The sequence below is a fragment of the Paramormyrops kingsleyae genome, chromosome 3 (genome assembly GCF_048594095.1).
Source record: "Paramormyrops kingsleyae isolate MSU_618 chromosome 3, PKINGS_0.4, whole genome shotgun sequence".
NCBI lineage: Eukaryota > Metazoa > Chordata > Actinopteri > Osteoglossiformes > Mormyridae > Paramormyrops > Paramormyrops kingsleyae.
The window spans coordinates 16,332,070-16,359,297 of record NC_132799.1 but is presented as its reverse complement, the minus strand read 5'-3'; the positions used below and the strand labels follow the sequence as shown (position 1 = coordinate 16,359,297).

The 27,228-nt window shown below is 52.8% G+C and overlaps 1 protein-coding gene across 4 annotated transcripts in view; it reads left to right on the top strand.

Moving 5' to 3' along the window:
* The window catches only part of LOC111848814 (echinoderm microtubule-associated protein-like 4), a 38,662-nt gene extending 11,702 nt beyond the window's left edge, over positions 1 to 26,960 (top strand). For 3 of the 4 annotated variants that reach the window (XM_023821104.2, XM_023821100.2, XM_023821103.2), the window contains exons 2-24: positions 6,314 to 6,496; positions 7,798 to 7,933; positions 8,615 to 8,752; positions 10,553 to 10,693; positions 11,019 to 11,044; positions 11,514 to 11,546; positions 12,621 to 12,744; positions 13,163 to 13,312; positions 13,504 to 13,573; positions 13,943 to 14,053; positions 15,156 to 15,251; positions 15,346 to 15,480; positions 15,598 to 15,733; positions 16,884 to 17,047; positions 17,135 to 17,260; positions 17,949 to 18,080; positions 18,201 to 18,268; positions 18,381 to 18,469; positions 18,554 to 18,651; positions 20,184 to 20,271; positions 20,479 to 20,577; positions 23,177 to 23,307; positions 23,388 to 26,960. In XM_023821104.2, the coding sequence (XP_023676872.1) occupies positions 6,314 to 6,496; positions 7,798 to 7,933; positions 8,615 to 8,752; positions 10,553 to 10,693; positions 11,019 to 11,044; positions 11,514 to 11,546; positions 12,621 to 12,744; positions 13,163 to 13,312; positions 13,504 to 13,573; positions 13,943 to 14,053; positions 15,156 to 15,251; positions 15,346 to 15,480; positions 15,598 to 15,733; positions 16,884 to 17,047; positions 17,135 to 17,260; positions 17,949 to 18,080; positions 18,201 to 18,268; positions 18,381 to 18,469; positions 18,554 to 18,651; positions 20,184 to 20,271; positions 20,479 to 20,577; positions 23,177 to 23,307; positions 23,388 to 23,837 (2,924 nt within the window). In that variant the 3' untranslated portion in view covers positions 23,838 to 26,960. Of the gene's footprint in view, positions 1 to 6,313; positions 6,497 to 7,797; positions 7,934 to 8,614; positions 8,753 to 10,549; positions 10,694 to 11,018; positions 11,045 to 11,513; positions 11,547 to 12,620; positions 12,745 to 13,162; positions 13,313 to 13,503; positions 13,574 to 13,942; positions 14,054 to 15,155; positions 15,252 to 15,345; positions 15,481 to 15,597; positions 15,734 to 16,883; positions 17,048 to 17,134; positions 17,261 to 17,948; positions 18,081 to 18,200; positions 18,269 to 18,380; positions 18,470 to 18,553; positions 18,652 to 20,183; positions 20,272 to 20,478; positions 20,578 to 23,176; positions 23,308 to 23,387 lie in introns of all 4 variants that reach the window. The other variant, XM_023821101.2, reaches the window with a different exon arrangement.
* The last annotated feature ends 268 nt before the right edge of the window (positions 26,961 to 27,228 follow it).

The following is a 27,228-nucleotide window of genomic DNA, read 5'->3' as shown; positions in this document are numbered from 1 at the left end:
GTTATGGTTAGGGCTGGGTAGAGGTTAAGGTTGTCATAGTTAGCGTTAGCATTTTTCCCATTGAAATGAATGAGCGGTCCCCATAAGGATATGTTTACCCTACGTGTGTGTGTGTGTGTGCATAGTGCATCAGAAAATAAAGCAGGAGCAGCAAATTGACTGATATTGAGAGTGACGACGTCTGCTGAAAGGGGGACAATTAGAGCAAATAAGGGGGGGAGGGAGAAGGAGGGGGGAAGATGGAGAGAGGGTGGGGGGCAGAGAGCTGAATAGAGAGTCCCCTGGCAAACAGGGCTGCCGGGCTGTCTCTACTAATATGCACACATCAGTCTCAGAGGCTCCTTTCTGCCTCCTTGCCTCTCTCTACCTCCCTTGCCCTATCTCTGCCTCCCCCGGCCTCTCTCTGCCTCCCCCGGCCTCTCTCTGCCTCCCCCCCTTTCCCTCTCTCTGCCTCCCCCGGTCTCTCTCTGCCTCTCTGCCTCCCCCGGCCTCTCTCTGCCTCCCCCGGCCTCTCTGTGCCTCTCCCTCTCTCTGCCTCCCCCGGCCTCTCTCTGCCTCCCCCGGCCTCTCTCTGCCTCCCCCGGCCTCTCTCTGCCTCTCTGTCTCCCCCCATCTCCCTATCTCTGCCTCCCCCGGCCTCTCTCTGCCTCCCCCGGCCTCTCTCTGCCTCCCCCGGCCTCTTTCTGCCTCTCTGTCTCCCCCCATCTCCCTATCTCTGCCTCTCTCTGCCTCCCCCGGCCTCTCTCTGCCTCCCTTGCCGTCCCTCTGCCTCCCTCTGCCTCCTTCCGCCTGCCTCACAAACACTTGGCTGTGCTCCTCAGGCTAATGTCTTTTAACAAACATGCAGCCGCATGCAAAAAAAACCCAATTTGGGAGCTCTGTGGGCAAGACGGCAGGAATGCAAGCACATCAGCGGTGCTGCATTAGGACAGCCCAGGCTGGGGGGGGGGGGGGGTGCTGAGAGGGGTAAGCTGTCTGCTGGGGGCATAACCTGTACTACAAAACACGAACGCACACATACATGCACCCCAGAAGCTGCCCATGTGTGCGTGCTCATTTGCTAGTTGCCAATCATTAACAGCTTGCGCTGCCTGAGGAAAGCCCCCCCCCCCGCCCCCGCCCCCGCCCCTTATCTATTGCCATATGATAACACATTCCCTGCTTTATCTCCTTTGCCTGGTGAATGGGCCGGATGTGCAGGGCCAGAACATCCAGATGTGCGTTTCTCACGTACGCTGTTCTAATGGTGCCCATCTGTGTGAGACCCAGCGCTCTGGAAGGGAGCCACCCCCACATTAACATCCCTTTTTGATCTTTTTGTTCCTCTGTTTCAAACCGAAGCGGTGATGAGCTGTCATGACGTTCTCTGTCCCTTTTCTCAAAATGCAATCAAACACTAAAAATGCAGAAACTGTTGGTTATGGTTATGGTTAGGGCTGGGTTAGGGTTAAGGTTATCATAGTTAGTATTAGCATTTTTCCCATATGAATGAATGAACGGTCCTCACAAAGATATGATTACAGGTCTATGCGTGTGTGTGTAAGTGAGCGCACCTGACATCAGATTTCCTGAACTATGAGGCCTTGAGCTAGTGAGCTGTCACATGACCCCAGTTTTGGTCCCGAATTCTTCCCCTTGCCCCCCCTCCCCCATAGAAAAGTTGCACCCTGTGTTCTGCTTTTTAAAAGCCGGCTGTCAGTGGTCACGACGGGGCTGGGGGTGCAACTTCCCCCGGGAGAGGAAGTGCAACGAGGCGAGCTCTATAAAAGGAAGAGCTGCAGTAGTCACTGAACATTTGATTGGCTGCTCCGGAAATAGAGAGCTGGGGGGGGGGGGGGGCACAACCTTTCACCTCCCTCATCAAGCCTCTCCAAGCAGGTGCAGCTGGGGAGTGTGCTGTATTGAGTCGGGCTGAGTGAGACATATTGGGATCAGTCACTTGGGACGATATACTTTGCTGTGTTCTTCTGTGAGCTGGAGTCCTCGGGGTCCTAAAGGGTTCCCGTATGAGCTGTGCGTCTGTGCTGAGCTGGAGTCCTCGGGGTCCTATATTATTATTTTACGTTTTCAAATATGTCTCCTTGCCAGTGGCTACTCAGTACAGCCCTCCTTTCTTCATCATGGTATAAATGCTCTCGTTCTCAGTGATAAACCAGTATTGCCATTCCCTGTAACAAGCTGATATCAACATCTTTGCCAGGATTACTGGTTAATCCTCCCCATGTCTTTGGTGCTCGAGTCAGGGCCAGAGAGCTGTTGCTATTTTGACTCTCATGCGACTTAACCAGGAAGTTTGCACCCTCACACCCCCGTATTGTAAAATCACATTCTTAGGCCTCATAAACAGGTGTTCTTACACAACTTACTTCCTTGCATAGTACAGCTCTCATATACAAACAGTCATTCAGCTGTCAGTCACCACACAGAGCACAGTGAGGGTCACTGTATATATTGAGACCCCCTCTGGTCCCAAAAGCCAGTTCCCGTTGTGGAGTTCCCCATCACCTTACGGGCACACACAGCCCCCACCGGGGGGAGAAATCTGAGGGATGTCTTGGGTCCTTGTGAAATGTGACAGATTCCTGTTCCTTCGTCCTTTTCACTGGTGGGGAGGGGGGTGTGTGGGGAGGGGTTGGAGCATTTTCAAAGGCAGTGTTTTTCAGATTTGTTTGCTAGAACTCTGTCCTCAGGTAACCCCACCCCCTGCCACCCTCCCCACTGCCTGTGAACCACTTCTGGTGACTCCTGGTTGGGTACATACCCCCTCCCTCCCTTCAGGTGATAAGATTACATTTCATAACCCAGCCCGGCGAATTTGCAGCAAAAACCAGAGCAGGATGGAAGGCAGAGTGAAGTTCACAGGCGGGCAATGAGTTTTATAGGCTGCAGCTGCATATCATGGCTCCCATTTTATTGCTCAGGAAAGTGTCACACGCGCCTGAGCTTGTTTGAGGTCGTGTGCATGGGATTGACGAATGTGTGTGTGTGTGTGTGTGTGTGTGGATCACAAAGTCCTGTCAGCTCTGATAGGGTACCTGGCCTGTCAGTCAACTCTCCCACCAGGCCAGTAGTGGCGCAGCCAGGCCCCAGTGTATCAGCCACAGATGAGGTCAGCAGGGCCGCCCGCCTCCTGACGAATGGGATGTGATGGTGCGTTCGATTATTTCTCTCCAAGTCGGAACTCGGATGAAAACGTCACGAGACGTCACGAAAAACGTCACTTCCCGTCGGAAACACGCCTCTTTTATGACGTTGAAGTCGGACAAGATTTTGCTGTCCGAGTTGCCCCTGTGACGTAATTTCAACATGGCGACTTGGTTTGTTTGTAGTTTATTTACCGTTCGAAAAAAGAATATCGCTATGAATGTACTAAAATATTTTATAAAGCTTTTAATGTGGTTTGACTAGTTCGTGTTTCTTGTTTGTCTCTCGGAAAAATCTAAATTTCTCCATTTTCTTCATTTGGAAAACTCCAAATCTGCTAAAATATAAAGCAACAACACACAGCAACGTGTTCATGGAGGCAGCCATGTTTGTTCAGAGATGCGGTAGCTCGAACGGGAGATTGTCGGACATGATGTCACTCAACTCGGAATTTCTGAGTTCCGAGAGAAAAACGAACGCACCATAAGTCACGGTTGTGCTTCCCGTTAGGTTTGCAGAGAGGAAGTTGTGACTGTCACCGCTGCCATTACCTGCACGCTACATTCATTCATGTGTGCAGGAGAGAAAGTGGTGTGAAAACTGCTTTTCTCCCCTTGTCTGTTTGACAGCTCTGTGTTTGACTGGCTTCCCTGCTTTTCTCCCCTTGTCTGTTTGACAGCTCTGTGTTTGACTGGCTTCCCTGCTTTTCTCCCCTTGTCTGTTTGACAGCTCTGTGTTTGACTGGCTTCCCTGCTTTTCTCCCCTTGTCTGTTTGACAGCTCTGTGTTTGACTGGCTTCCCTGCTTTTCTCCCCTTGTCTGTTTGACAGCTCTGTGTTTGACTGGCTTCCCTGCTTTTCTCCCCTTGTCTGTTTGACAGCTCTGTGTTTGACTGGCTTCCCTGCTTTTCTCCCCTTGTCTGTTTGACAGCTCTGTGTTTGACTGGCTTCCCTGATTTTCTCCCCTTGTCTGTTTGACAGCTCTGTGTTTGACTGGCTTCCCTGCTTTTCTCCCCTTGTCTGTTTGACAGCTCTGTGTTTGACTGGCTTCCCTGCTTTTCTCCCCTTGTCTGTTTGACAGCTGTGTGTTTGACTGGCTTCCCTGCTTTTCTCCCCTTGTCTGTTTGACAGCTCTGTGTTTGACTGGCTTCCCTGCTTTTCTCCCCTTGTCTGTTTGACAGCTCTGTGTTTGACTGGCTTCCCTGCTTTTCTCCCCTTCTCTGTTCGGTAGCTCTGTGTTCGACTGGCTGCCCTACTCGTCTGTCTGAAAGCTGTTGGATTGCTGTGTGGTGCACAGAAGGGCCTTTTGTTCTCTTGTTTGACTTTTTGTCAGGGCTGTTTACTCAGTGAGGGCACTATTGAAGTCCCCTGGCTCCTGGTGCCTGCATGGTTGGCCTGTGCTCTCCGGTCTAAGGCGCACACTCTACGAGTGCCTGCCCGCAGGAAATGCCTCGCTGGTTCGACAGTCACTACTGGCAAGAGGTCCGTTCCCGCTCCATTCGTAACCCCCAAATGGTCGATGGGCTTTGATGGCTCTGACTAAGAGCTCTGGCTTTAGTCACGGCTAAGGAACGCGGTGAAGCCGGCCACCTCGTCTCCGCCAAGAACCACACCATTCCACCGTGGCCCCCACTTGTGGGGTCAGCCCCCTGGCGCCCCAACCCTGACCTCCCAGTTAGTCTTTGCTGCGTTGGTGCTGCTTCATTTAGAGCCATAAGCGACCCCAAAGCCAAATGTAACTTTTGGGTTCCAGCTTCTAAGTTCTACCCAAAGTTCACCCATGCCTCCTATTCTTTCTGGCACCTTCCTCAGTCTGTTTTCATTCTTATCCTCTGATCTCTTGCAACTCATAAGGCTGCCCTTCTCTCCCTGCTGCCTCGATGTCCTGCTCCAGATCTGACTGTCGGGGGGGTTTTTGGGTCTTAGTAGCAGATTACTGTGAGCGGGGGGGGGGGGTGACAAAGGAGGGCTGCAATCAGTGAAATGAAATTCAGTAGCTATGACTAAAGATAAAGACCTTGATGTGTCTTGATAGGGTGACTTTAAGGGCCTTTTAAGGGAGTTACCACCTGGTTCTGAGTGATGGGAAAATGCAGTCGAGGTCATTTTTGCTATAGTCAGTGTCTTTGCCATCGTGCTGCACTAATCAGATGAGTCTGTTTTTATATGTCGCCTCTTTGTGTCCTCAGAACCGATGCCCGGCTATTTTTCCACTCGGGTAATGCGCGCAGAGGGTCCAATCCGGCGCAAACCAGTTCTGCCCGGCTTTGATCGGTTGTCGGCTGATTTTGTTTGCCCCCCCCCCCCCTAATAAAATAGGCAGGTGAGCAGACAACAAGGGACTATCACAAACCAGAGATGCCGGTACGACCTGCCCTGCTAGGTGTTATTCAGTTACAGGCTCACACATTAACGTCGTTAATTGGGTCAGGACACAGTTTGTGGGTCAGATCACGGTGGAATGAGAGAATGGATCATGATTCTCTCACACTCTGATTCTTGTCCTTTTCCAAAGCCGGCTCTTCTCTACCATCGTTTTTGGGGTCCGTGGGGCCTTTGCGGGGGGAGCGGGCTAGGCGGCCGCTGGGCAGGAGCTCACCGGCATCTGAATCCATGCCCGCCGGATCCCTTTGTCTGCTTCCAGCACCAAATTGCTGCAGTTCCCATTCAGCAATCATGATCCAAACCGCAACTGCGTTTTGGCGCCTGACCAGAGTACCAGATCCAGAGGCGAGAATGCGGACCCAGGGCTGGGGAGCGTGGCAGCAGCCTTGTACATAAATACGCCTCGAGGTGTCCTGGGAAAAGTCAGCGCTGGAGGCGCAGCAGTACGAAAGGCCTCATTTCCTTCCAAGTGGGTCTGCGTGACCCTGGCATCCCCGACGCATGCCAGTAGGAGGCAGTCATGATACACTGCATGATTCTTATATCTGCTTCTCTGCGTATGAAAGCGCTGCCCCAGTGTCTCTGGGGGAAGGGGGGCAAACATGGTCACGGATGGTTATACCTGTAAGGGAGCATCTTATTTTCATGTTTTATGCAGCTTTAAATGATTTTTTGGACGAATTACCGCAAGTCTGATTTGTGACTGACGCCACCGGCTGTTCTGGGTTTGGGGCGCTGTGCCGGGCCCCCCCATGTGACCCCCTCTCCGTCTGCATGTGCCCGCAGATGACAGCGTGTCGGCGGCCAGCGCGTCGGACGTGCAGGACCGGCTGTCGTCGCTGGAGCTGCGCGTGCAGCAGCAGGAGGACGAGATCACGGTGATGAAGGCGGCGCTGGCCGACGTGCTGAGGCGCCTGGCGCAGTCCGAGGACCCCGCACCTGCCACCAAGAAGCAAACCGCCGCCAAAGGTACGGCGGGGGAGCGGATCGGGGGGCTCTGCCCACCTCACTTGGTTTCCCCCGGCAACATGCAGGAAGTGGGGGGTTGTTTACAGCTTCATTTCAGACTCGAGGGGTGTTGAGTATGTGGGGGGGGGGGTGTCTAATGGGGCAGCATTCCCCCCAGGCCTGGCTGTTTTCTGTAGTCCCCCAGCTGGGGCATCTAGCATTACTGTTAAGCACATGGCTGCCCGCCGGGACCGGGACCGGGAGCCGTGTTCCTCCCTGAGAAGCCATTCCTCCCCCACCATAACCCTGATGTTCATCTGAGTCTCCCTGGCCTGCAAAGTTAGAGAAGCGTAACTTTCCTTTTCAGTTATTAATTCTATAACCGCCCCCTCGGCTGAACTGGCTGCTTCTTGCGGCTGCCGATTGGGAAGCATGCAGCCATCATTGCGGAGGCCTTTGGGGCTGATAAAGGGTTGCACAGCTCTCCGGGAAATGCGACGGCATCTGGCCATCTTGGTAAAATTAGCGTAATCACTCAAGCGACTCGGGGTCATGCTTTCGTTGACGGTGCGACACCGCCCTCGGGGACACGTGGACCTCTTAGCCGCACACCCTCCCATGCCAGCCACACGCCCCAGTGCAGTTTTGGCGGCAAGATGCTGCTGTGGGCTGCAGCTGCCACATAAGGTCGCGTGTCGCGGTGCAGCCGGCAGCCGCCCTGGATGAGGAGCGCGTTTCGCTGGAAGGGCTCCGGAAGTCACAACTGCGGTGCAGCTCACTCCAGCGCACTCTGCAAGAGGCAGCAGGCCACTTCCTGTTCCCGAGGCCGAGATTTCGGCCCCCACCCCCTCATGTCGCGCTCTCTGTCTTTCTGTATTACACTATACCCCGCTCTCTCACCATGAGGTGGAATCTCCCTTTTTTTCCTGCTGGTCACATGAACAGGAAGTCCCTACTGTGTATCACAGCTGTGGATCATGCCCTCTGCTGGCCAGGAGGTTTTTTGGCACTTGAATGTAAGCCGATGGTGGCCAGAGGATGAGATGATTTCAAGTGTGCTAGACCTTCCCTGAAGTCCACCCAGTGAATCGGTCCTTACAGTCGTGTTAAAGCTGAATCATCAGACGATTGCGGCTTAAACATGCGACATCTGCCGCCCGCCCGTCTGTTTGGTTGCTGCCGCAGAGAGCGTGCCTGCGGCAAAACGGCAGTTGCTGAGGGCACAGGGACTAGCAAGCGCTGCTCCACAGCGGAAGCTGTGGCTTGCTGTTTGTCATTTTTGCGATTAATTGCCGCCCCCCCCCCCCCCCCCCCCCAAGCAGGACAGAACCCCCTGCGTGAGGCCTACTCCATGTCCTGCATCACCAATGGCAGCTCCAGCAGCCGCAAGCCCAGCCACCGGGACGGGTCCTCAGTGTCTGTAGCCAGGAAGGAGACCGTGTCTTCTGCAGCCAAGAGGTAATGGTGGGAAGAATGGGGACACGCACACACACACGCTCACACACACAAAAGTTACAGTTTAAAAAGTCACAGGTCTTTATCACAGTGTGGTAAATCTGGTCCCCACAATGTAATAATTACAAAAACCTTTGCACACAGCACATATACCCCCCCACATGCACATGCACTCTCACAGACCCACCTGGAAGCCACATGTACAAACCCTAAGGGCCCAGAGGCAGCCTTGCAGATGTACCCAGATGTAGATCTGAGCCGACTGACGCACAGAAAGGGCCAGGCTGCTGCCAGGGGGCCGGGATGATAATGAGAGGCCCTGAGATGCTGCGCTGGCCATGCCTGCGATTCGCGGGTCTAATCGGGGTTCATCCAATGGATCGGCTTGGCACCGAAACCCACATTTAGAGAAGCGTTAAGTGGCTCTCTGCTGCGCTGGGGAATCATGGGAAGGTTTTGGGCAGGCCTTGCCACGTGGACCGGCCCCCGCCGGATGCTGCTGATTCCTCATCACCGTGGGGGTCGGACCAGCACATCTTCGGACAGCAGAACGTTCCAGAATGGGCGGCCCGGTCCCTCCCCTTTATTTGTTTCCTTCTACCTCATCAGCATCCTTTCTTTTTTCACACAGACCCTATGTTTCCTGTTTGTTTGTTTGCCCCCCCCCCCCCCATTGTCTTACAGTGGTCCAGAGAATAAGCAGCATATGGAGGAGATCAAGGAGAAAGCGGAGCCACGGGCTAACGATAAAGCCCCCTCCCCCCACCCCCCTCAGTCACAAAGGCCCCCCCAGGAACACAAGAGCTCCACTCCTCTGAAAAGGTCCCTGTGACACCCTCCCATGCTCTGCTGAGGTTGAAATGCTTCTGGGGAATCATAAGGCCACCTCCTCCTGCTTTATATTTATTCCCAACCCCCCATGCCCTAACTCTCCCCCCCCTGTCGCATTCTCTCCTCCACCTGTTCTCCTGCTGCTGAGATGAATCGAGACCCACTAATGTACTGTGGTATCCCTTTCCTGCTTCACCCTGGGTGGTCGCGGTGGGGGGTCACTCGTAATGCCCCCGCCCGCACCCATAAACAAACCCAGAGCGGATCTTTCGCACAGCGCCACATTAAAGACTTCTTAAACTTGACGGGGGGAATGTGAGTGTACTTGCCTGCTCTGAGGCATCATGGGAGATTAGGATGGAGGGCTGAGGGTGACCCAGCCTGGGAGCGTGGCTGGGCCTGCTTGCCCCTCGCGAGATGCTGAAAGCCGTTTGCGAGCTACGCCTCTCCTCTGAACTAAAGACCTGGTGCGGCCGCTGGCGGGGGTGGTGTGGGTGGAGATGTCTCACAGGGTAATAAACCTCTCGCTTTGTGCCCCGCGGACATGAAGTAGATGGTACAAAGAAGCCACAATGGGCAGCATCCAAAGCTGCATCGCGCCGCCAGATCTCTCAGCGGCTGCTGTGAGCCCGTGTGCTTCCTGGAAGCCATACCCTGTACCTACCTGCATACGCCGGTCACCTGACACAGAGTGGGGGGGGGGGGGGGATTGCATGCAGCTTCAGGTTTCTGAGAAGATGTTCACAGCCAAACGGGTTACGCACCACCCCCCAGCAAAGGAGAGGGTCGGGGGGGTGTGCGGGGACCACCATCTTCAGGATGGCCCCTGCCGACTCAGCTCCACTCCTCCCATTTCCTGCCCCCACCCACCACTCCCCCCCCCCCCCCCCCCCTCCGTCATTCTGCCCAGAAGCATTTCAGCCCCGGGCCCCTGAGCCACGATCGTCTGGAGGGATGTGTCCTGCTTGACTCCCCTATGCACAGCTGGTTTTGCTCCCCCCCCCCCCCCCAAACTGTCCCAGCCATGGACTGGATCACTTCTCTCGAGTCCCTACTCCACTCTCCCCCACTGAATTCCTGCTTGAGTGACTGGCGGCTTCCGGCCCAATCGGATGTTGTGTTTGGATCTCTTCCTCCGAGGGTTGGGGGTGTGGCCTTTTATGACCCCGCCCCCGATGGGCGTCACCAGAGGGAGCGTTGTGTAGAAGTTATCCAGTCCGAGTGGCCCGTCGGTTAACCCTTTCTCTCCATGGCAGCTTGGCATGAGGCCTGAGATCCGTTCTTCGCTCCTTCGTCCCCAACATGGCTGATCTCTCCCTTCCCTCTCATCTCCCCCCTCTTTGATTGATGCTTAACTGCAAGGCTTGATTTTTTTTTCCCCCCTGCAGCCTGGTGACTCCTCCTCCATTCCCCCCCACCCTGAGGTACTAACCAACAGCAGGGAAGCGTGTGTCCCCCCCCCCCCCCCCCCATGTTTGGGTACGCCCTGTGGTGGTTGTATCCTTGCTTGCGAGCCTCGCTCTCTGATGCAATGTGGGCATAGGGGTGAGGGGAGTGACGTCCCAGTCTCCGCTGGCACGGATATGTGAAGGACAATAATTAATGATCCACGAGACACTAGTAGCCTGTTCTTCCCATTTCGTAAAGTGACCGTCGGCACTGTGACATCACCCCCCCGCTTTGCGCTCTGTCACCCTCTCTGACGCTTTGGGTTGTCCGTCTCCTCTCATCTTTTTTTCCCCGATTAACAAAACCTTCTACATGTCCCCCCCCTCCACTGGGCCAAAGCAGGGGTCACAGTACGAAGCGGGGGCCTGGAATGGAGCGATCCCAGAGCAGCACGTGGGACGCAGGGGAGGACGCCAGGAACAAGCTGGTAAAGGCAGCCTCGACCTCCAAGCTTCTGGCAAAGGTGGCTAGGAACACTGACAAGTGAGTGCCGGGGTGGGGGGACACAGGACTGGGAGGGGGCAACATCACAAGTGATAATAAAGTCCGTGCATGGAGAGAGTAGCTTGCATACTTTCCTGGCTGCTTATCTCTGAGGACAAATTAAACAATAAAAACAGAAGAGTCCCACACGCTCTCTCCGACCTCGAAAGAAATCGTGACGCATTTCCCGGAACGCCAATTCGGAGAATCGCTGGCACAGGCCAGACATCGTCCTTCAGTCGGGACGGGCCTTCCCAGCATGCCCTGCAACGTGAAATGTCTTCATCTGCATGACCCTAACGGTGATGCCCTCTCTCCCCTGCAGGCACAAAGACACCACGATCAGTCAGGGTAAGACGCCGTCTCCAACCCTCCCGGCCATCGAGGCGCGGGCTACGTGCCCCCCCTACCCGTCACCCCCCCCCCCCCTCCTAGTTGAATAATGGCACCTGCCATCTTTCAAACGAGCTCAGGTGTAAAGTGGCGCCGAGCATCATTTACTGTCTGCGGGTTTGGGGCCAGTCTGTCGCCCCTGGCAAACCCCCCCCCACCCACATTTGCGCGCTGTAACCGTATATGCCACTGTTTGCGTAACCGCGCCTGGCTTTGGTAAGGATGCCGTAGGTCATAAGTTCATAAGAACTAAAGGTGGGGCATGGAGATTGGGTGTCTTCTGCTGCCCGCAGTGCATTCTGGGATATGTCATATCATTGCCATGTCACCTATTTTGGTTTATTACCACTTTTATTATTACTGTGTTATTATTACATTATTCTTGCTTTGAGTGATTTTTTATTTTTTTTTTCTGTCTCATAACTAGCCAAAATGTCGACACGAGAGAAGAACAGCCAAGGTAAGACGCTGCTGGAACAAACTTTTACTTGCCACCTACCTCTTAGTTCTATATCTTTGCTTTTTCCCCCCCTGCCCCCTCCTACTCTGTTTTTATCAACATTTCCCCTGTTAAGAGGGGGGTGCCATCCACTCCCAGAGGTCCAGTGAGAATAAAAGTTCAGACTACGCTTTTGTGGCTAGTGGCCCATTTCCTGAAATCCAGGCCCAAAAAGTTCTTTGTCTTGACATCGGGAACCTTAGTTAGTTGACACTAGTTCATAATCGGTCTCAGTATTAGTCACAGGGCCTTGAAACGCTGTCACATGGTCTGAAAATCCCAATCGCTGGGGACATTCGAGCTGTGACACCTGGAAAAAGCGGTCTGGTGTTGTGGTGACTGAATCCCCCATGATACCTCTGCTGGTCCTTCTGTATCATGCTCCCCTTCCCAGACAAAGCTGAACCACGTTCCGTACAGATCTGGAATAATTTCTGTAGCTGATCCCAGTGCGCCTTCCGACTTTCTCTTAGGAAGCAGCCCCCCAATGATATGTCTGCTAAATTACGGTGTTAGAATGGCCTCTATCTCAGGCTCGAATCAGATTTTAAATGTGCTTCTCTTGTATCCTTTTTTTCCACTTGGGAAGGACCAACATAGGCAGATAGGCGTCTGTCCAGGTGCCAGCTTTTCTTCACGGGCACAAAACGCCACTGACGTCACTAACATTGCTAAAGTCACTTGAGCTGACCCTGCTGTGCTTATTGTCTTTTGAATTAATTATACAGTTGACCTTAGGTCTTCCCCCAAATAAACCCGCCTGCTGTTAGGCAGGGACAGCTCATGCTTTGAAGTGTCGAAGCGCATGGTGGGCGGGGCTATCGTACACTGGCTGGTTTATGCTCCTTTGCACTGGTTAAAAGGGGCAGTAATTGGCAGCATGGTAGCCCCGCCCACTAATCGCTCCCAATTCTTCCTTGGGACTCTTGCTCTAACCTCTGCTTTTCTGATAACTTATGCTTCACGCTGGGATGGTTTAGCTAAACACTGTCCACCATGTTAACGACCCCCCCCCCCCCCCCATCCCCTGCGCAGAGGGAGAATACATCAAAATGTTCATGCGGGGCCGTCCCATCACCATGTTCATCCCGTCGGATGTGGAGAACTATGATGACGTGAAGACGGAGCTGCCCCCAGAGAGGTTGAAGCTGGAGTGGGTGTATCCTTCCCGGCTGGGAGACTCCATGTCTTCCCGCTCTGCTGTCCTAACCCTCTGCCCTTTCTCCCTCTGTCCCGCCAACCCGTCTCCTCCTTGGCTCGAGGTGGAGTATCTGGGTCAGGACCTCCCTTCCTGTTCTCCGCCGTTCCCTCAGCCCCCTGAGATTATTTTGGCGCTTTGCAAAGCAGGCGGGATGCTGGCGGCTCCAGGGCAGGATGGGAAACACACACTCTCAGCCTGTAGGGGGAGATAAGTGAAGAAGGTTCCTCTGACTTTGGCACAAACTGTGTCTGTGTTGGGGGACCCAGATCAAAGGCTGCCTTATCCACCCTGCCATATTTCCTGGCTCCCCCTGCCCACCCCACCCCCCCATTTCTCCTTTTCTCCCCACGTTCTGCCCCTTGACCCTGCTGGCCAGCTATGGGTACCGGGGTCGCGACTGCAGGGCCAACGTGTATCTGCTGCCCACTGGCGAGATTGTCTACTTCATCGCCTCCGTGGTGGTGCTCTTCAACTACGAGGAGAGAACGCAGCGCCACTACCTGGGCCACACAGACTGTGTCAAATGGTGAGTCATGGAGGGGGAGCCTGGGCATGTTTGGGGCGGGGCAGTTGACTGATTTGGGGGGGGGGGGAGCCTCTGTCTGGTGTAGACCTTGGCTTTGAAGGTCAGTTTCATGGAAGTGGAATGCAAATTCTGTCCAGGGGTTTGTAAAAATAGGCAAAAGTAGCAAAGCTGATAGCAGACTGTCTTCCTAGCCTTGCCGTTCACCCCGACAAGATCCGCATCGCCACGGGACAGATTGCCGGCGTGGATAAGGATGGGCGGGTGAGTCCTCGCCCCCTTCTCTCTCTCTCTCTCTCTCTCTCTCTCTCTTTCTCGTGGTGCAGACCGCCAGTCCCTGCCTCGAGATGAGCCCCTAGGTGGGTGTACAGCAGGCCTGTGTGTCGTTCCTGCATCCATGCGGTGTAGGAGAGAAAACGATGACGTTTTATTAAGCAATAATGCCATCCAGGTTCATCACCCGCCTCAACGGTTCCCCTCAAGTATTTGCTGAAATGCGGACAAATGCCAGGCCGGGACAATCACGCTGTCATGAATGGATGGGGCTGTCTGCAGCCACCTGTGTTTGCGTGTCCTCATTCCAAGACGGTGATGTTTGTTTCCCCCCCTGACCCCCGGTGTCTCGTTCTGCAGCCCCTGCAGCCCCACGTCAGGGTGTGGGACTCGGTCTCGCTGAGCACCCTGCAGGTCATCGGCCTGGGAACCTTCGAGAGAGGGGTTGGCTCGCTCTCCTTCTCCAAAGCCGTGAGTCCTCGCTCCATTACTCATCCCGTTCCTGCTTTTACCACGGGGGTGTCCGGTAGACCCCGTTGGATAGCAGACAGGCTAATCAGCAGCAGGGTTCACTTTAACAGTTAACAGTCCAAGGTTCTGCAAAGGGGGGTCGGGGGAGGGGGGAGTCTACAGCGAAGGTCTTGAAGATGAAAATATCAGCTCCTTGGCAGGGCCAGCACAGAATCCGCTGCCCTTAAACAGTTCGCCAGACCCCCAGCTGTGACCGGGCATCTGGTTCCGAGGCCAGGCCGGGACAGCGCATTCCTCACCCTGTCTCTAATCAGCCCCCGTCTCCTCTCACCCGGTTTCTCATCTCTTCTTCCGTTCCTTCTGCCTCTCTGACTTCTCTGTCATTCTCAGCACATTTCAAAAACAACAGCCTTAGTCAGACACGCAGCCATAGGCACACAAATACAGACACAGATATCTTTGTGGGGACCGTCCATTCATTTCTATGGGGGAAAAACCCTAATCCCTACAATGACAACCTTAATCCCTACTCAGCCCTAACCTTAACCATAAATAACTAAATAAAATACAAGACATTTGGCATTTTTAGTGCTTTGATTGCAGTCACAGATTTTTATAAAACTGAGTTTCTCCTTGCAGGGCCCGAAAAAATGGTCCCCATAATGTCAAAGTAACAGGTTTTTATCACATTGTGGGCACATTTGACCTCCCCCCCCCCCCCTACACACACACACACACACACACACACACACACGCACGTTTGTAATTATATGTTTGTGGGGACTTTCCATTCATTTCTATGGGGAAATACCTAATCCCAACATGACGACCTTAACCCCTTCCCAGCCCTTACCTTAACCATAATGAACCAAACTATATACGAGACTTTTTCGTTTTTTGATTGCAGTCACAGATCTTTGTGGGAACCTGAAAAATGGTCCCCACAACGTCAAAAAAACTGGTTGTTATCACATTGTGGGTTACATTTGGTCCACACAATGTAATATAATCCACACACACACACACACAAACACACACACACACACACACGCAGGTCTATCTCATGTGATCACCTGCCGTCTGATGTCCTCTTGCTCCTCAGGATTCCGGCGTCCACCTAGGTGTGATCGATGACTCCAACGAGCACATGCTGACCGTCTGGGACTGGCAGAAGAAGTCCAGGATCGCTGAAATTAAGGTGAGGCCGTTAGCTGCCGCCCGCCCCCCCCCACAGCCCCATTCGGTCTCCTGCCCCAGCGCCGTCTGTCGTCTAACCCCCCCACCCCCCACAGACCACAAACGAGGTGGTTCTGGCCGTGGAGTTCCACCCTACTGATGCCAACACCATCGTCACCTGCGGCAAGTCCCACATCTTCTTCTGGACCTGGAGCGGCAGCTCGCTGGCACGCAAGCAGGGCATCTTTGGGGTAAGAGCCCGGCGCCCCCCACCCTGTTACACTCGGAATTGCAGCCGCCGTCTCACATACACCCCCAGCCACACGCTGTGCTCCTCTCCTAAGCCCCGCCCCCCTGTCTCTCCCCAGAAATACGAGAAGCCCAAGTTCGTGCAGTGCCTGGCCTTCCTCAGCAACGGCGATATCCTCACTGGCGACTCGGGCGGAATCATGCTGGTTTGGACCCGCAGCGTGGCGGAGCCGGTTCAGAGCAAGGGGCCCAAAGGTATGCCCCCCCCCCAGCAGAAACGGCCTCCACATGCAGGGACAAAGGGCGTGCCGTGATGTCAGTGCAAATCTGTGGCTCATGCCTCAAGGAAGAGTCGTTTACTCAAGCTCGTTTGCACATGATAATTGTTTTTTTGGCATGCAGAAGAACTGGATTTGGAGAGCGTGAGCGCGGGCTGTCAGTGCTGCAGCCTAAATTATTATTCGCTGACTTCCCGGGCCGGATCGGCCCCTCCCTGGCATGCCCTGGCTCCCGCCCCACCTCCATGCCCTGCGCTCGCCGTTGAGTGCGGCCCAAGCCTCGGCCCACGTAGATCAGTGCCTGCCGGAGTGGTGGAGAAGGCTTTCACATTTAATGACAATGCTGGTTTACATTTGAACCCCACTGTCTGATTTGTAACCCGCATGACAATGACCTCATCTCTCACCTCAGGTCACCTGACCTCTTGTGGGGCCAATAAATGCAAACAGGAAGTAAATGTGGGCTGTCCCAGCAGCTTGACTACCTGTGTTTGCTCATCTAGGTCTGTGTTGAAGTATCTTTCTCTCCCAATTTGCCCCCCTCCCACTGTAGTCCCTGGCCTTCCCCCCTTCAGGGCTTGTGCATTACCAGCACACCCCAGGGTGTTTTTACACTGGGAGTGATAATCAGGAGTGATGCGCGAATTCAGACACAGGAAGCACGCTCACACGCGCACGCATGCTGAGCGGAGCACTCAGATGCACATGCCCTGTTCATAAATGCACACTCACCCCTAAACTCCCCCAACAAAAAAGCCCACACGTCAGCCCTCTGAAAACAGCTCTGCCTCTCGTCTGCGTTTAATTTCTGCAGCATCCCACATGAAGGCCTCTGAAGTATTTGTGGTATTCCCTTCCCAGAAATGTAGACCACTGTTCCCTCTCCAGTATCACTCGTGTTTGCCTAACTCGCTCTCTTAATCCTGTGGTGGATAGTGAGTTGGATGAAATCCCCATCCTTCTCCTCAACACATGACTCCGCCCACCTAATTCCTCTATTGTCTAAAACATTGATACAATCTGACCCCGCCCCCTCCTTATTGTATCCGCCCCCATGCGAAGACCACACCCTCTCTCCACCCCTGTTCCCGCCTCCTCTCTGAACCCGTTCTTTTGCTCTCCCACAGTCCCAGCCCCAGGTGTCTACCAGATCAGCCGGCAGATCAAGGCCCATGACGGCAGTGTCTTCACGCTGTGCCAGATGAGGAACGGGACGCTGTTGACTGGAGGTGGCAAGGACCACAAGATTATTCTGTGGGACCATGACCTGAATGTAGAGCGAGAGATAGAGGTGGGAAGTCCGTCCACCTCAGGAAGCCCCGCAGTGGACTCAGTCTGACCCGTGGTGCTCAGACCCCATCTCCTGTCTCTCATGCAGGTCCCTGACCAGTATGGGTCTATTCGGGCAGTGGCTGAAGGCAAGGGTAACCAGTTTTTGATAGGAACGTCGAAGAACATGATCCTGCGAGGCACGTTTAATGATGGCTTCCAGGTGGAGGTCCAGGTGAGTTACAGGAAGCTGCGTGTGCCGACCGGGTTTTAGTAAACCGGGCCCGAGGCTCCCGTGAGATGGGTCAAAAGAGTTCATGGTTCCGAGCTGAACCAAGCAGCAGTCCAAGGCAGTCTAAACCGATGGAAGCGATTCCTGGGCGGCCCATGCCTCTGCCATCTGATCTGCTACGGTTCCGACCCATTTTGGCCTTGAAGGGCTCCAGACGAGGCCTAATGTTTCCAAACACTGATCCGCTACGAGTTGGTCTGGAACGCTGGTTGTTTTTCCCATTTGCTTCCAGCTTAAATAAACGGTGGAATTTATCCCGCCTTTCAGGGGTGTCCAACAGAACCCGGGCCCCCGGTATTGCCCTGTTCTCAGGCATGTCTCAGTCCTGGGGGTCCCCTCTCGTTGATAGATGCCTCCTCTCTGAGTTGGTGTAGCATCATTCGTTTATTCTTCCCAAGTTCTAACATGCTGTGCAGTCCATTATTGTTGTGACTCTGGGAGATACATTGCCTCAGTTTGTGGATTTGAGGTGTCCGGTTTCTTTAGAAATTGAGTCTTCAGAAGGCCACTTTTCTACATTCGTTATTCTCTTGGGAGGAGAGAATCCATGTAATGATTCTGTCAGTTTCTCTTGACCCCTCCTGTGTGGTTCCGGATTGAGATTCCCCTTTTTGTCGGTCGCGTTCTCCAGGGTCACACGGACGAGCTCTGGGGCTTGGCCACTCACCCCTTCAAGGACCTCTTCCTCACCTGTGCTCAGGACAGACAGATGTGTCTCTGGAACGCTGTAGACCACTCCCTGGAGTGGACCAGGCTTCTTGATGTAAGAGTCTCCCCAACCTCTGCTCAGAGTCTCTACGCATCACATCGACACTGTAATGGTCTGCTGCTCTGTTTCTCAATTCATCTCTCCCTGGTTCCCTTTTCTCTGTCCCATTTCCAGGAGCACGGACACTGTGCGGACTTCCACCCTAGCGGTGCTGTTGTGGCTATCGGGACCCACTCAGGAAAGTATGTCCTCATCCTGGCTGCGTTCAATTAAAAATAAATAAATAAATAGATAATTTATTGCTCTAGAACAGCCTTTGGTCTGACCCAAACGCCACCCCTATGTCGCATGTAGGTGGTACGCTCTCGATGCCGAGACGAGGGACCTGATCGCCATCCATACAGATGGAAACGAGCAGCTGTCAGTCATGCGCTACTCTGTAGGTGGGTGGAGCCGAGGTCCCGTCCCTCTCGTCTTATGAAGGCCATGGCATGTCGTGACTGAGGACCCTCTCCTCTCGTCCTCAGATGGCACCCTGCTGGCAGTGGGATCACACGACAACTTCATTTACCTCTACACAGTTTCAGAGAAAGGCCGGAAGTACAGCCGATACGGGAAGTGCACTGTGAGTCCCGCTCGTGCCCATTCCTACAGCCGTCGTGGTTCGGGGGACTCGGGCCACCAAGCCGGCTGGCCGGATCCCATCACGGCCCCTTAGCTTGTTGTCCCGGTGGATCATACACCGTGTGAGCGACGCTCGGAGGAGCTGGAGGGCGGAGTGATGTGTGCGGCTCCTTGAGGATCCGCAGTGAGGACGGGCCGTTCTATCCGGTGCCAAATCCAGGGCCACAAGGAGCGTCTCTCCTACTCGGCAGAGATCCATTCTGTGGCCAGTTGATCAAACCCAGGGTAATATTTATTTGTCCTCTGGAGCTTTGGGTTTAATGCTCTTGTTCCACTGAAGCCGGAGTAACCTTGAGTAACCGGAGTAACAGTGACTGTGCTGGGCGGCTGGCGGAGGCCTGGTCTTAGCTGGCGGTGTAGCGCTGTGTGACAGGGTGTGAGATCAGCCGCTCTTCAGTCTGTAGTTCCTCTCCTCCTGCTTTCCTCCTTCCACTGATCTTGGCACAGGAGACTCTCTTCACCCCCCGCCCCATGGGGCAGGTCTGTCAGGTGCGGGTGACGAAAAAGTTGTGGGGCTCGGGGGTCACTGCGGGTCGTCCCGTGCTCTTTGGGGTCGACCCCGAAAAGGTATGGCTGTTTGGAGAGAAGGGAGATGTAATTAATGGGGAATGCTGTGGGAACCTCGGCCGCAGGTTTTATTGGGTTTGGCGGCCCCGTTCTGGCTTGGCCCTGAGGGGCCCGGATGGGCTCTGAGCAGAGCCCCACGTTAGATCAAAGGCACAGCTGTACAAGCCTGTCAGCACTGGGGGGAGTGGGGGGACTGTACTGAGTGTGTGTGTGTGTGTGTGTGTCAGTGTTTGTTGATGTTTTACACTCTTAAAATAATAAAACTAACATTTAAGCATGGCAGATGTGGGCTGTCTGGATCAGGCCTGGCATAATGTAACAGACATTTCTCAGCTTGTCTCTGTCTGTGTGGATTATTTATATGTATTACATTGTGGGGACCAAACAACCCCAGAATGTGATGATAACCTGTTATTTTGACGTTGCGGGGACCGTTTTTTCTGTGACTGAAAATGCCAAAAGTCTTGTATTTTGTTTGATTAGTTATGGGTAAGGTTAAGGCTGGGTAGGGGATTAGGATGTCAGTGTTGGGATTAAGCTTTTTCCCCTAGAAATGAATGGACGGTTCCTACGTAGGTATGAATACAAACGTGTGCGCGTGTGCGTGCGTGTGTGTGTGTGTGCGTGTGTGTGTGTGTGTGTCGCTGGAATGAAGCCTCTGGACTCCAATGAAATCAAACAAAGTGCCAAGAGAGACAAACCGAGGTTCCCTTCCCAGTCCGGCTGGGGGTGGCCTCCTGGTGGGGGATGGTTGGGGGGGTAAGGGGGGGGCCTCACTGGTACCTCCCTCCTGTTCTGTTGTGCTCCTCCCCTGGGTCTCCCGTGTCATGCCGCGTAGCGTGTCGGCATGTTGCCGTTCCGTGAACCTTCACACCACTCCTCTCCCCCCCCACCCCCTCTCAATAGGGACATTCCAGCTACATTACACATCTTGACTGGTCCCCCGACAACAAGTTCATCATGTCCAACTCAGGCGACTACGAAATCCTTTACTGTGAGTATCCCGCGCTCGCCAAGCGCCCACCCGCCTATGCAGGCAGCTGTCAGGGCTCCATACAGCTGTTGTTTCGAGTTATCGAACATCTGGAGCTTCCCCATACTATGTTTTCATGCCGTTTTAAGACTTTAATTTCTGGCAGATGCCATTTCTCTGTGCCTCAGTTTATCCAAAAATTTCAACCCGCGTCCCGTCTCTCTCCAGGGGACATTCCAAACGGCTGCAAGCTGATCCGAAACCGCTCCGAGTGCAAGGACATCGACTGGGCTACCTACACCTGTGTGCTGGGCTTCCACGTCTTCGGTGAGTGCCGTCCAGGTGCTTTGTGTGGAAGGGGGAGGTTTTTTGGGAGGGGTCTCTGTTGCCTTTATCTCCAGACCCTGTTTTTGAGACGTGGGTGACCCACGACCTGATGCATACCTGCAGCACATGGTCAGGAGGGACATCAGCACACTGTGGGCGCTTTTCCACCGCACAAAGTACGGTACTTTCGGTACTTTCGCTTTTCCATTGACTTCTGGTCGAGTACCAGTACCGAAAGTTCGAGTACCGAAAGTGCCAAACCAGCTTTGGTACTCCTTTGGTACTTCGGTACTTTGGGGTGGGACTTACAAACGTATTTGCTGTCGATTGGTTATGCAAATAGCCTGGCGCTGAAACACAAAATACACACAGCAAACAGCGAGAAACGAAATAAAAAGCAGTAGAAACAAAAATATTTAAAAAGTAAAATGGAAGGATGGACAAACAAGGAAACACAGGCTTTAATCGCCACATGGTCGGATGAACAGATCCAGCGGTATTTGGATGGCACGACTCAAAATAAAAAAGTTTTTGCCGTTCCGGGCAATTCATATTCCCTATGTTTCCCCTGTCGCGCGCTGATTTGTACACGGTTTTGCTGTTGTTTTCATGTCTTTTTACGAAGCTCTTGAGGTAAATAAGCCATATATTTTAAAACATCACATGCCTTTTTGATGTTTTTTGTTTTTACAGATAATAAATTAAATTATTTAATTCGCTGGATAGAGATATTTCTTGATGAAAACGGTATAGTATTGCTTATAACACTATATTATGCGTGGCGATCTACTGTATTTACATGTAATAATGTACCTGAGTGATTTTCAGACATCACACATACATCTTTGCCAAAAACAGGTATACAGCAACTCTGGGCCTCTGTACTAATAACAATACTGTATTCACATGTAATAATGTACCTGAGTGATTTTCAGACATTTCACATACCTCTGCTTTAATATTAGGGGAAACATTATTTCCTGATAGACAGGAGAAACATAGGGAAACTGAATTGCCCGGAACACCGTAATACCAAGAAGAAATGGGGCACACGCGAAACACCGAACAATGCCGCTTGAAAATCAAAAAACATAATTAGATAATGTTTGCTTTCAAAAGACTGAATTAGCAGTAAGCTAATTCTTACTGCTTTGATCGGCTTAGCCAAAGTAAGTGTACCTACGTAAACGTAAACAATGGCAGCATTCATGCAATTTGGATATTACTGAATCTTATACTGTGATAGAAGCTGACATAACATGACATAACAATAAACCGCATTTTCCAGCCTACGCTGTTAGTTTTAATTTTGGGCTGTTTTTTTTTTTTTTTTTAAATTATGATTTAAGCTGCGCGTTGTGATGATGTCAGTCAGGGGCGGTCACTAATGATGTCATTTGGCGCCGGTACCATTTTTTACGGCAGTGGAAAACCGTCACGAAAGAAGTACCATACTTTCGGCACTTTATGGAAGTACAGAAAGTACCAAAAGTACGGTACCTGGTGCGGTGGAAAAACGCCCTGTGACTCACACCTAGCATCAGAGTGTACAAGTCACACACTGGCAGCGTAAAAAAAGTGTACGAGATGGGCGCTTGCACCCCGGGAACGACTCCAGCCCCCAATGGCTGTGCCCGCTCTCCGTGTGGTGCTCAGTCATCCACTCACTTCCGGGGGTGATGACTCACTCTCATCCTGGTATTTAGGTCTGTTTCAGTCTGTGGTTGGGCTCTGTTGGTACCATCACCCTAAAGAAAACACTGCCTGGAACAGCCGCCCCCCCCCCCCACTTCTTGCTTTATGTGCCCCTCCCTCTCTCTGTCCTCCAAGTCTGTTCCAAAACAACATTTTCATTCCTGGCGAGAGCAGTATCTCCCGACTTAAAAATACAATCAAAACAACAGCAACTCACACAAGTATAGTTGAAATAAGATGGAGGCGATAATGGTTTTTCCCCTCCAATTGGGACTGGATCTCAGGGTGGTCCCTCTTCAGCGGCCCCCACCGTGTCAGCAGCACTCTGAAAGCGATACGGCGTCTGTCACCTGATTAAGGCCGAGCCCAAGTCCTGCACATCACCCCATCGTTTGCATTTTTGTTTTATGAGACTTTTTTTTTTGGGGGGGGGATGAAAATTCAGTTAACTTCCAGCGTGCAGATTCCGCACCCCCTTCGCGAAAAGACCGAAACCCAAACCAGGTTTTTCTAGGCTTGAGATTACCCTGGCAATAATCGGGGCCGGACCATTGTCTCTCGTCGCCCCCTGGTGGTGGATTCTGGGTCGAGCTGTGTTGTCAGCGGGTGGTGGAAAATTTGGAGGCATTACGGGAATTGAGGTCTTTGTGTGGTCATGTGGGTGGGGGGGAGGGTATGATTACTGATGGAAAACTTGAAAGTTTCAAGCCATGTGATTAGGCTATACATAACTGGGTATAAAATATTTATTTATGAGATCAGTGTAAATATTTACCTGTGTTGGGGTAGGAGAGGTCTGGTCATCTTAGGTACATCATGGGGCACAATGCTGCCTGCCCGTCCTAAAGCTCTCACACCGGCCCAGGTTTGACCCGCACATCTTCCCGTGTCCTCTTCCCCGTAGGGGTGTGGCCCGAGGGCTCGGACGGGACAGACATCAACGCCCTGGTCCGATCTCACAACAGGAAGGTGATCGCGTTGGCGGATGACTTCTGCAAAGTACACCTCTTCCAGTACCCCTGCTCCCGGCCCAAAGTGAGTCACCCATCTGGGTTGGGGAAGGGGTGGGGCTTTTGTAGGCAGCAGTTACGTTAACTGCCCTGTGAATCCCACAGGCCCCGAGCCAGAAGTACAGCGCCCACAGCAGTCATGTGACCAACGTCAGCTTCCTCCACAAAGACAGTCACCTGGTGTCCACGGGGGGCAAAGACACCAGCATCGTCCAGTGGCGCCTCGTGGAGAAGACGCCTGCCCTGGTCCCGAGTGAGAACCCGCCCCTGGGGGAGGGGCTACACCTCAACTCCACCCCCAGGGCTGTGGCCTCGCCGCCGATCCAGACGCCCACGCCCACTGAGTCCATTCCACCGGCCGACACTGCATCGCCTCCTTCTGAACCCACTGAGGCCACTGCCAACGGACAGCGGCCTGGCTCCCCCGACACACCGCCCCCGTCGGACGCCACACCACCCTCGTCCGACAGCCCGCTGACCCCCAAGGACAGCCTGGAGCCCAGTGATGACGCAGCCACACCCAGTGACGAGTATGCGCCATCCATCCCTTCGTAGGGATGTAAGCCGGTCCGGCATTTGCTCCCCGCTCTGTCCCAGGCTCCTCCTCCTCCAGTCTCTGAGACTAAGCCATTTTGGCTTCTAGGAGGAATGGTGGCCATTTTGGCTTCTAGGAGGAATGGTGGCCATTTTGGCTTCTGGGAGGAATGGTGGCCATTTTGGTTTCTCATGCTACTTTTTAAAATCTTTCTGTATTTTTTGTTTCTTTTGTTTGAAGTCATTGGTTGGAAAATAAGGGGCATGGTGTAGAAAAAGAAAGAAAATAATTGTATTGTGTCGTGTACTATTTCACTCAAATAGTGAAAGGGGGGGGGGGGGCGGGTGGGTGCCAGACAGACAGACAGACATGCGGACACTAACACAGTCACAAGCACACTGACGCAGACAGACACTAACACGCCGACACTAGCAGACACACACCACACACCATACACACAGGGACACACCACGTGGGGCAGTGTGTGTGTCTCAGCAGGGGTGGGGGGCAAACACAGTTTTAAAGTCACGCAGAAGCTGGCTTTGAGTTTCAATTTTTTTCATTGTTTTTGGTTCATTTTACAGGGGGCGGGTGTTTGTGAGGGGGGCGGACCTGCCCTGGAAAGCAGCGTCTGATTAGACCGTGACCCACTGCGGTACTAAAGTTATGTTGCAGCAAAAAATTCATGGGACACCATGTCTTCGTTCATTCTAAACAGCAAGCCGCCATGGACTTAACTGGCCATAGACGCCTTAACTGGAGCTTACAGGCCCAAAGCTTCTCTCCATCGTTAGCCTGGACACCCCCCACACCTCTTGGCTGACCCCCGGTTGAGTCCCAGTGCCAGGCGTGCCAATGAGCAGACTGGGCGTTGATGGACTTCCCATGGACTGTGGGACGTCACACAGCCACACACGTGAATGCAGAATCGCCACTGCTGACTAGATAATGTTTTTTTTTTTTTTTTTTTAAGTACTCTGAGGTGTTTTCGATACAATGAATTACTGAGGTCTCTTGGCCACTGGCCCCAGCCGTCCGTCATCACACTGCATCGCAGTGGTCAATAAATCCCCCCTGCCTGATTCTGATTTGTACCACATTTTGAAATGAGCCCAAGTGCAAAACCAGTTTAAACTGGGTTACCGTAGACACATAATTTCTTGTCCTTCAATCCTTCCCCCCGGCAAACGGTGATGATAGAAAAGTCTTTTAAACTGGGACTTTGCCAGCCAATCAGCATTTGGTATAAGACGCTGAATATCTTCACTGCATGTTTTCTTTGGACTCTTCTTCTAAAATGGTCATCATCATTATTTTATAAGGTTTTTTAGGGTTGATTACAGACTCTTTCCTCCAGGATGAAATGTCCCCCTTTCACTCTGAGGGTCGCCACGGAGTCTTAAGCTCGCCAGCTGTCTCTTGCGTGCCTGTGTCATTCCGGAAGGGTGATCCGAGCCTTCGCTCTCCTCTACTCAAACTCAGGATGAATCCTGCTGGGAACGCAGCCATCAGGAACAGAGGAACTGGCCCAGATGCCCTCCCAGCCCCTCCCGGTGTTCAGTCTCACACCGTCTGTAAAGAAAAGGGCTTCTTTGGGCTATAGCCAGAAGCAGTGTCTCTGCTCTGTGTCTGCTGTGTAGTCCTCGTGGTCAAAGCAGCATCCTGATTGGCCTAGACTAGTCCTCAGAGATGCACATGATTGGCTGGTCTTGCAAAGAACTTTGAAATGGTATTGAATGGAATAGTAGCTGGCTAAGGCATTTGCTTCGTTTTAATGGGTAAAAAGAAGGGCTATTTTGACTTATTTTCCATACATGTACAGGTGTTTCTCTTTTCCTTGTACGGTGAGATATTTGGAAGGATTTTGTAGGTATATAAGGTCACAGCAAGGCTATCGGATGTGGGGGTCAGTGTGATGGAGGGTGCAGCGTGGGACTGCAACATCACCCTAGTAATCTCTTCATGTCCGCAAACACTGCCTTAAAAAGTCTTGCTTCCGACCGGAGTTAGAGGAAATCTTTCATTTTGCTGCACGCAGAGTTGCCTTCAAATGAGGGCTTTTTATTGGCCTTCTGGTCTGTCCACGCTGTCCTTCAGGTTGGGGGTGGAGCTGGGGTGGGCTTTGGTTGGAGGGCAGCTGTTTATCTCGTGTTCGCAGGCTTTGACTACATATAAAGACACCTCCCAAATCACCTCAGTCACTTCAGTAAGTGCTGTAACCCCCCCCATGTGCTCCTCATTACCGACCCCCCCCCTCCCCAAGGGGAGACATTCAGGTGTCACTGATTTGTGTATATAATAGTATGCCTGTGTGTATATATCTGGTATTCACTCATCTGAAAGTGGCCCCACCCACAGAACTTTTGTGGAAGACGAGGCTCAGCTACGCACTGAGAGGCTCACACTCCAAGCCTGAACCTGCAGAAGCAGTGATCTCACACAGTATAGGGAGAGGAGTCTGTGTCAGCCTGTCAGGTCATATTGCAACCCCCCCCCCCCCCCAACCCACAGGTTATTCAGGGTGTTCGGCCAGCAGAGGCTATAAGTGATCTTTGACCCTGGTTTTGGAGTTTGACTGCCGTTGAGGTGAAATGGCCTTGTTTGGGTCAGTCCCTGAGAATTCCAGAACCCCCCCCCCCTCCCCCTGTAAACATCAAAGCTTCATCTTCAGACAGAAACTAGAGACGGCTGCTGAAATATTGCACCCATCACCAGAGCTATAGCCATGGCGCCCACTCAGTAAGCCGCCAGTCTGACCGCAACGCTGCTCGGCAAGTCCGACACGCCTTGTTGACGTCTCGCCTCAGGACTGGCAACCATCCACACCACCCCCCCCCCCCACCCTGGACTGCCCTGGAGACTCAGCATCCCCACCCCCAAGCCCCCCCCCAACCCCGGACTGCCCTGGGTCAGCGGCCAGGCTGCACCCCCTCTGCTGAGCTCTGGGACGACATGCTAATATAGAAGCTGCAGTAACGCGAGCGCTGGCGACGGCAGACCTGTATGCTAGGGGGGGGTGGGTTAGGGGGGGTACTCGTTTTACGTGAAGACGTTTGAGCCAATCTGTTTCTCATGCATTCCTGTCAAAGGGCAGAAAAGTAGTGAAGATTTGAGAAAAATGGAAATAAACATTTGAAAAGTAACCATGTTCTACGCTTCTGTTTGTCACAGTGTCCATGAAGTTATACCTTCTAAGTTTCTGTTATAGTACATTACAATTATAGCATCATCTGGCTATCATTATACAGGGTTTTCTGAATGAATATTAGTCAGCATGTTCATTTAGCTTTTATATGTACATTTTGAGTGTTATGTGTACATGAAATTGTCTGTATGCAATTGTAATTGTTGGTTGGGATGGTGTACCTGTGCCCCAGGCAGTCCCAGGCATCCCAGACAGGACCGAGCCCT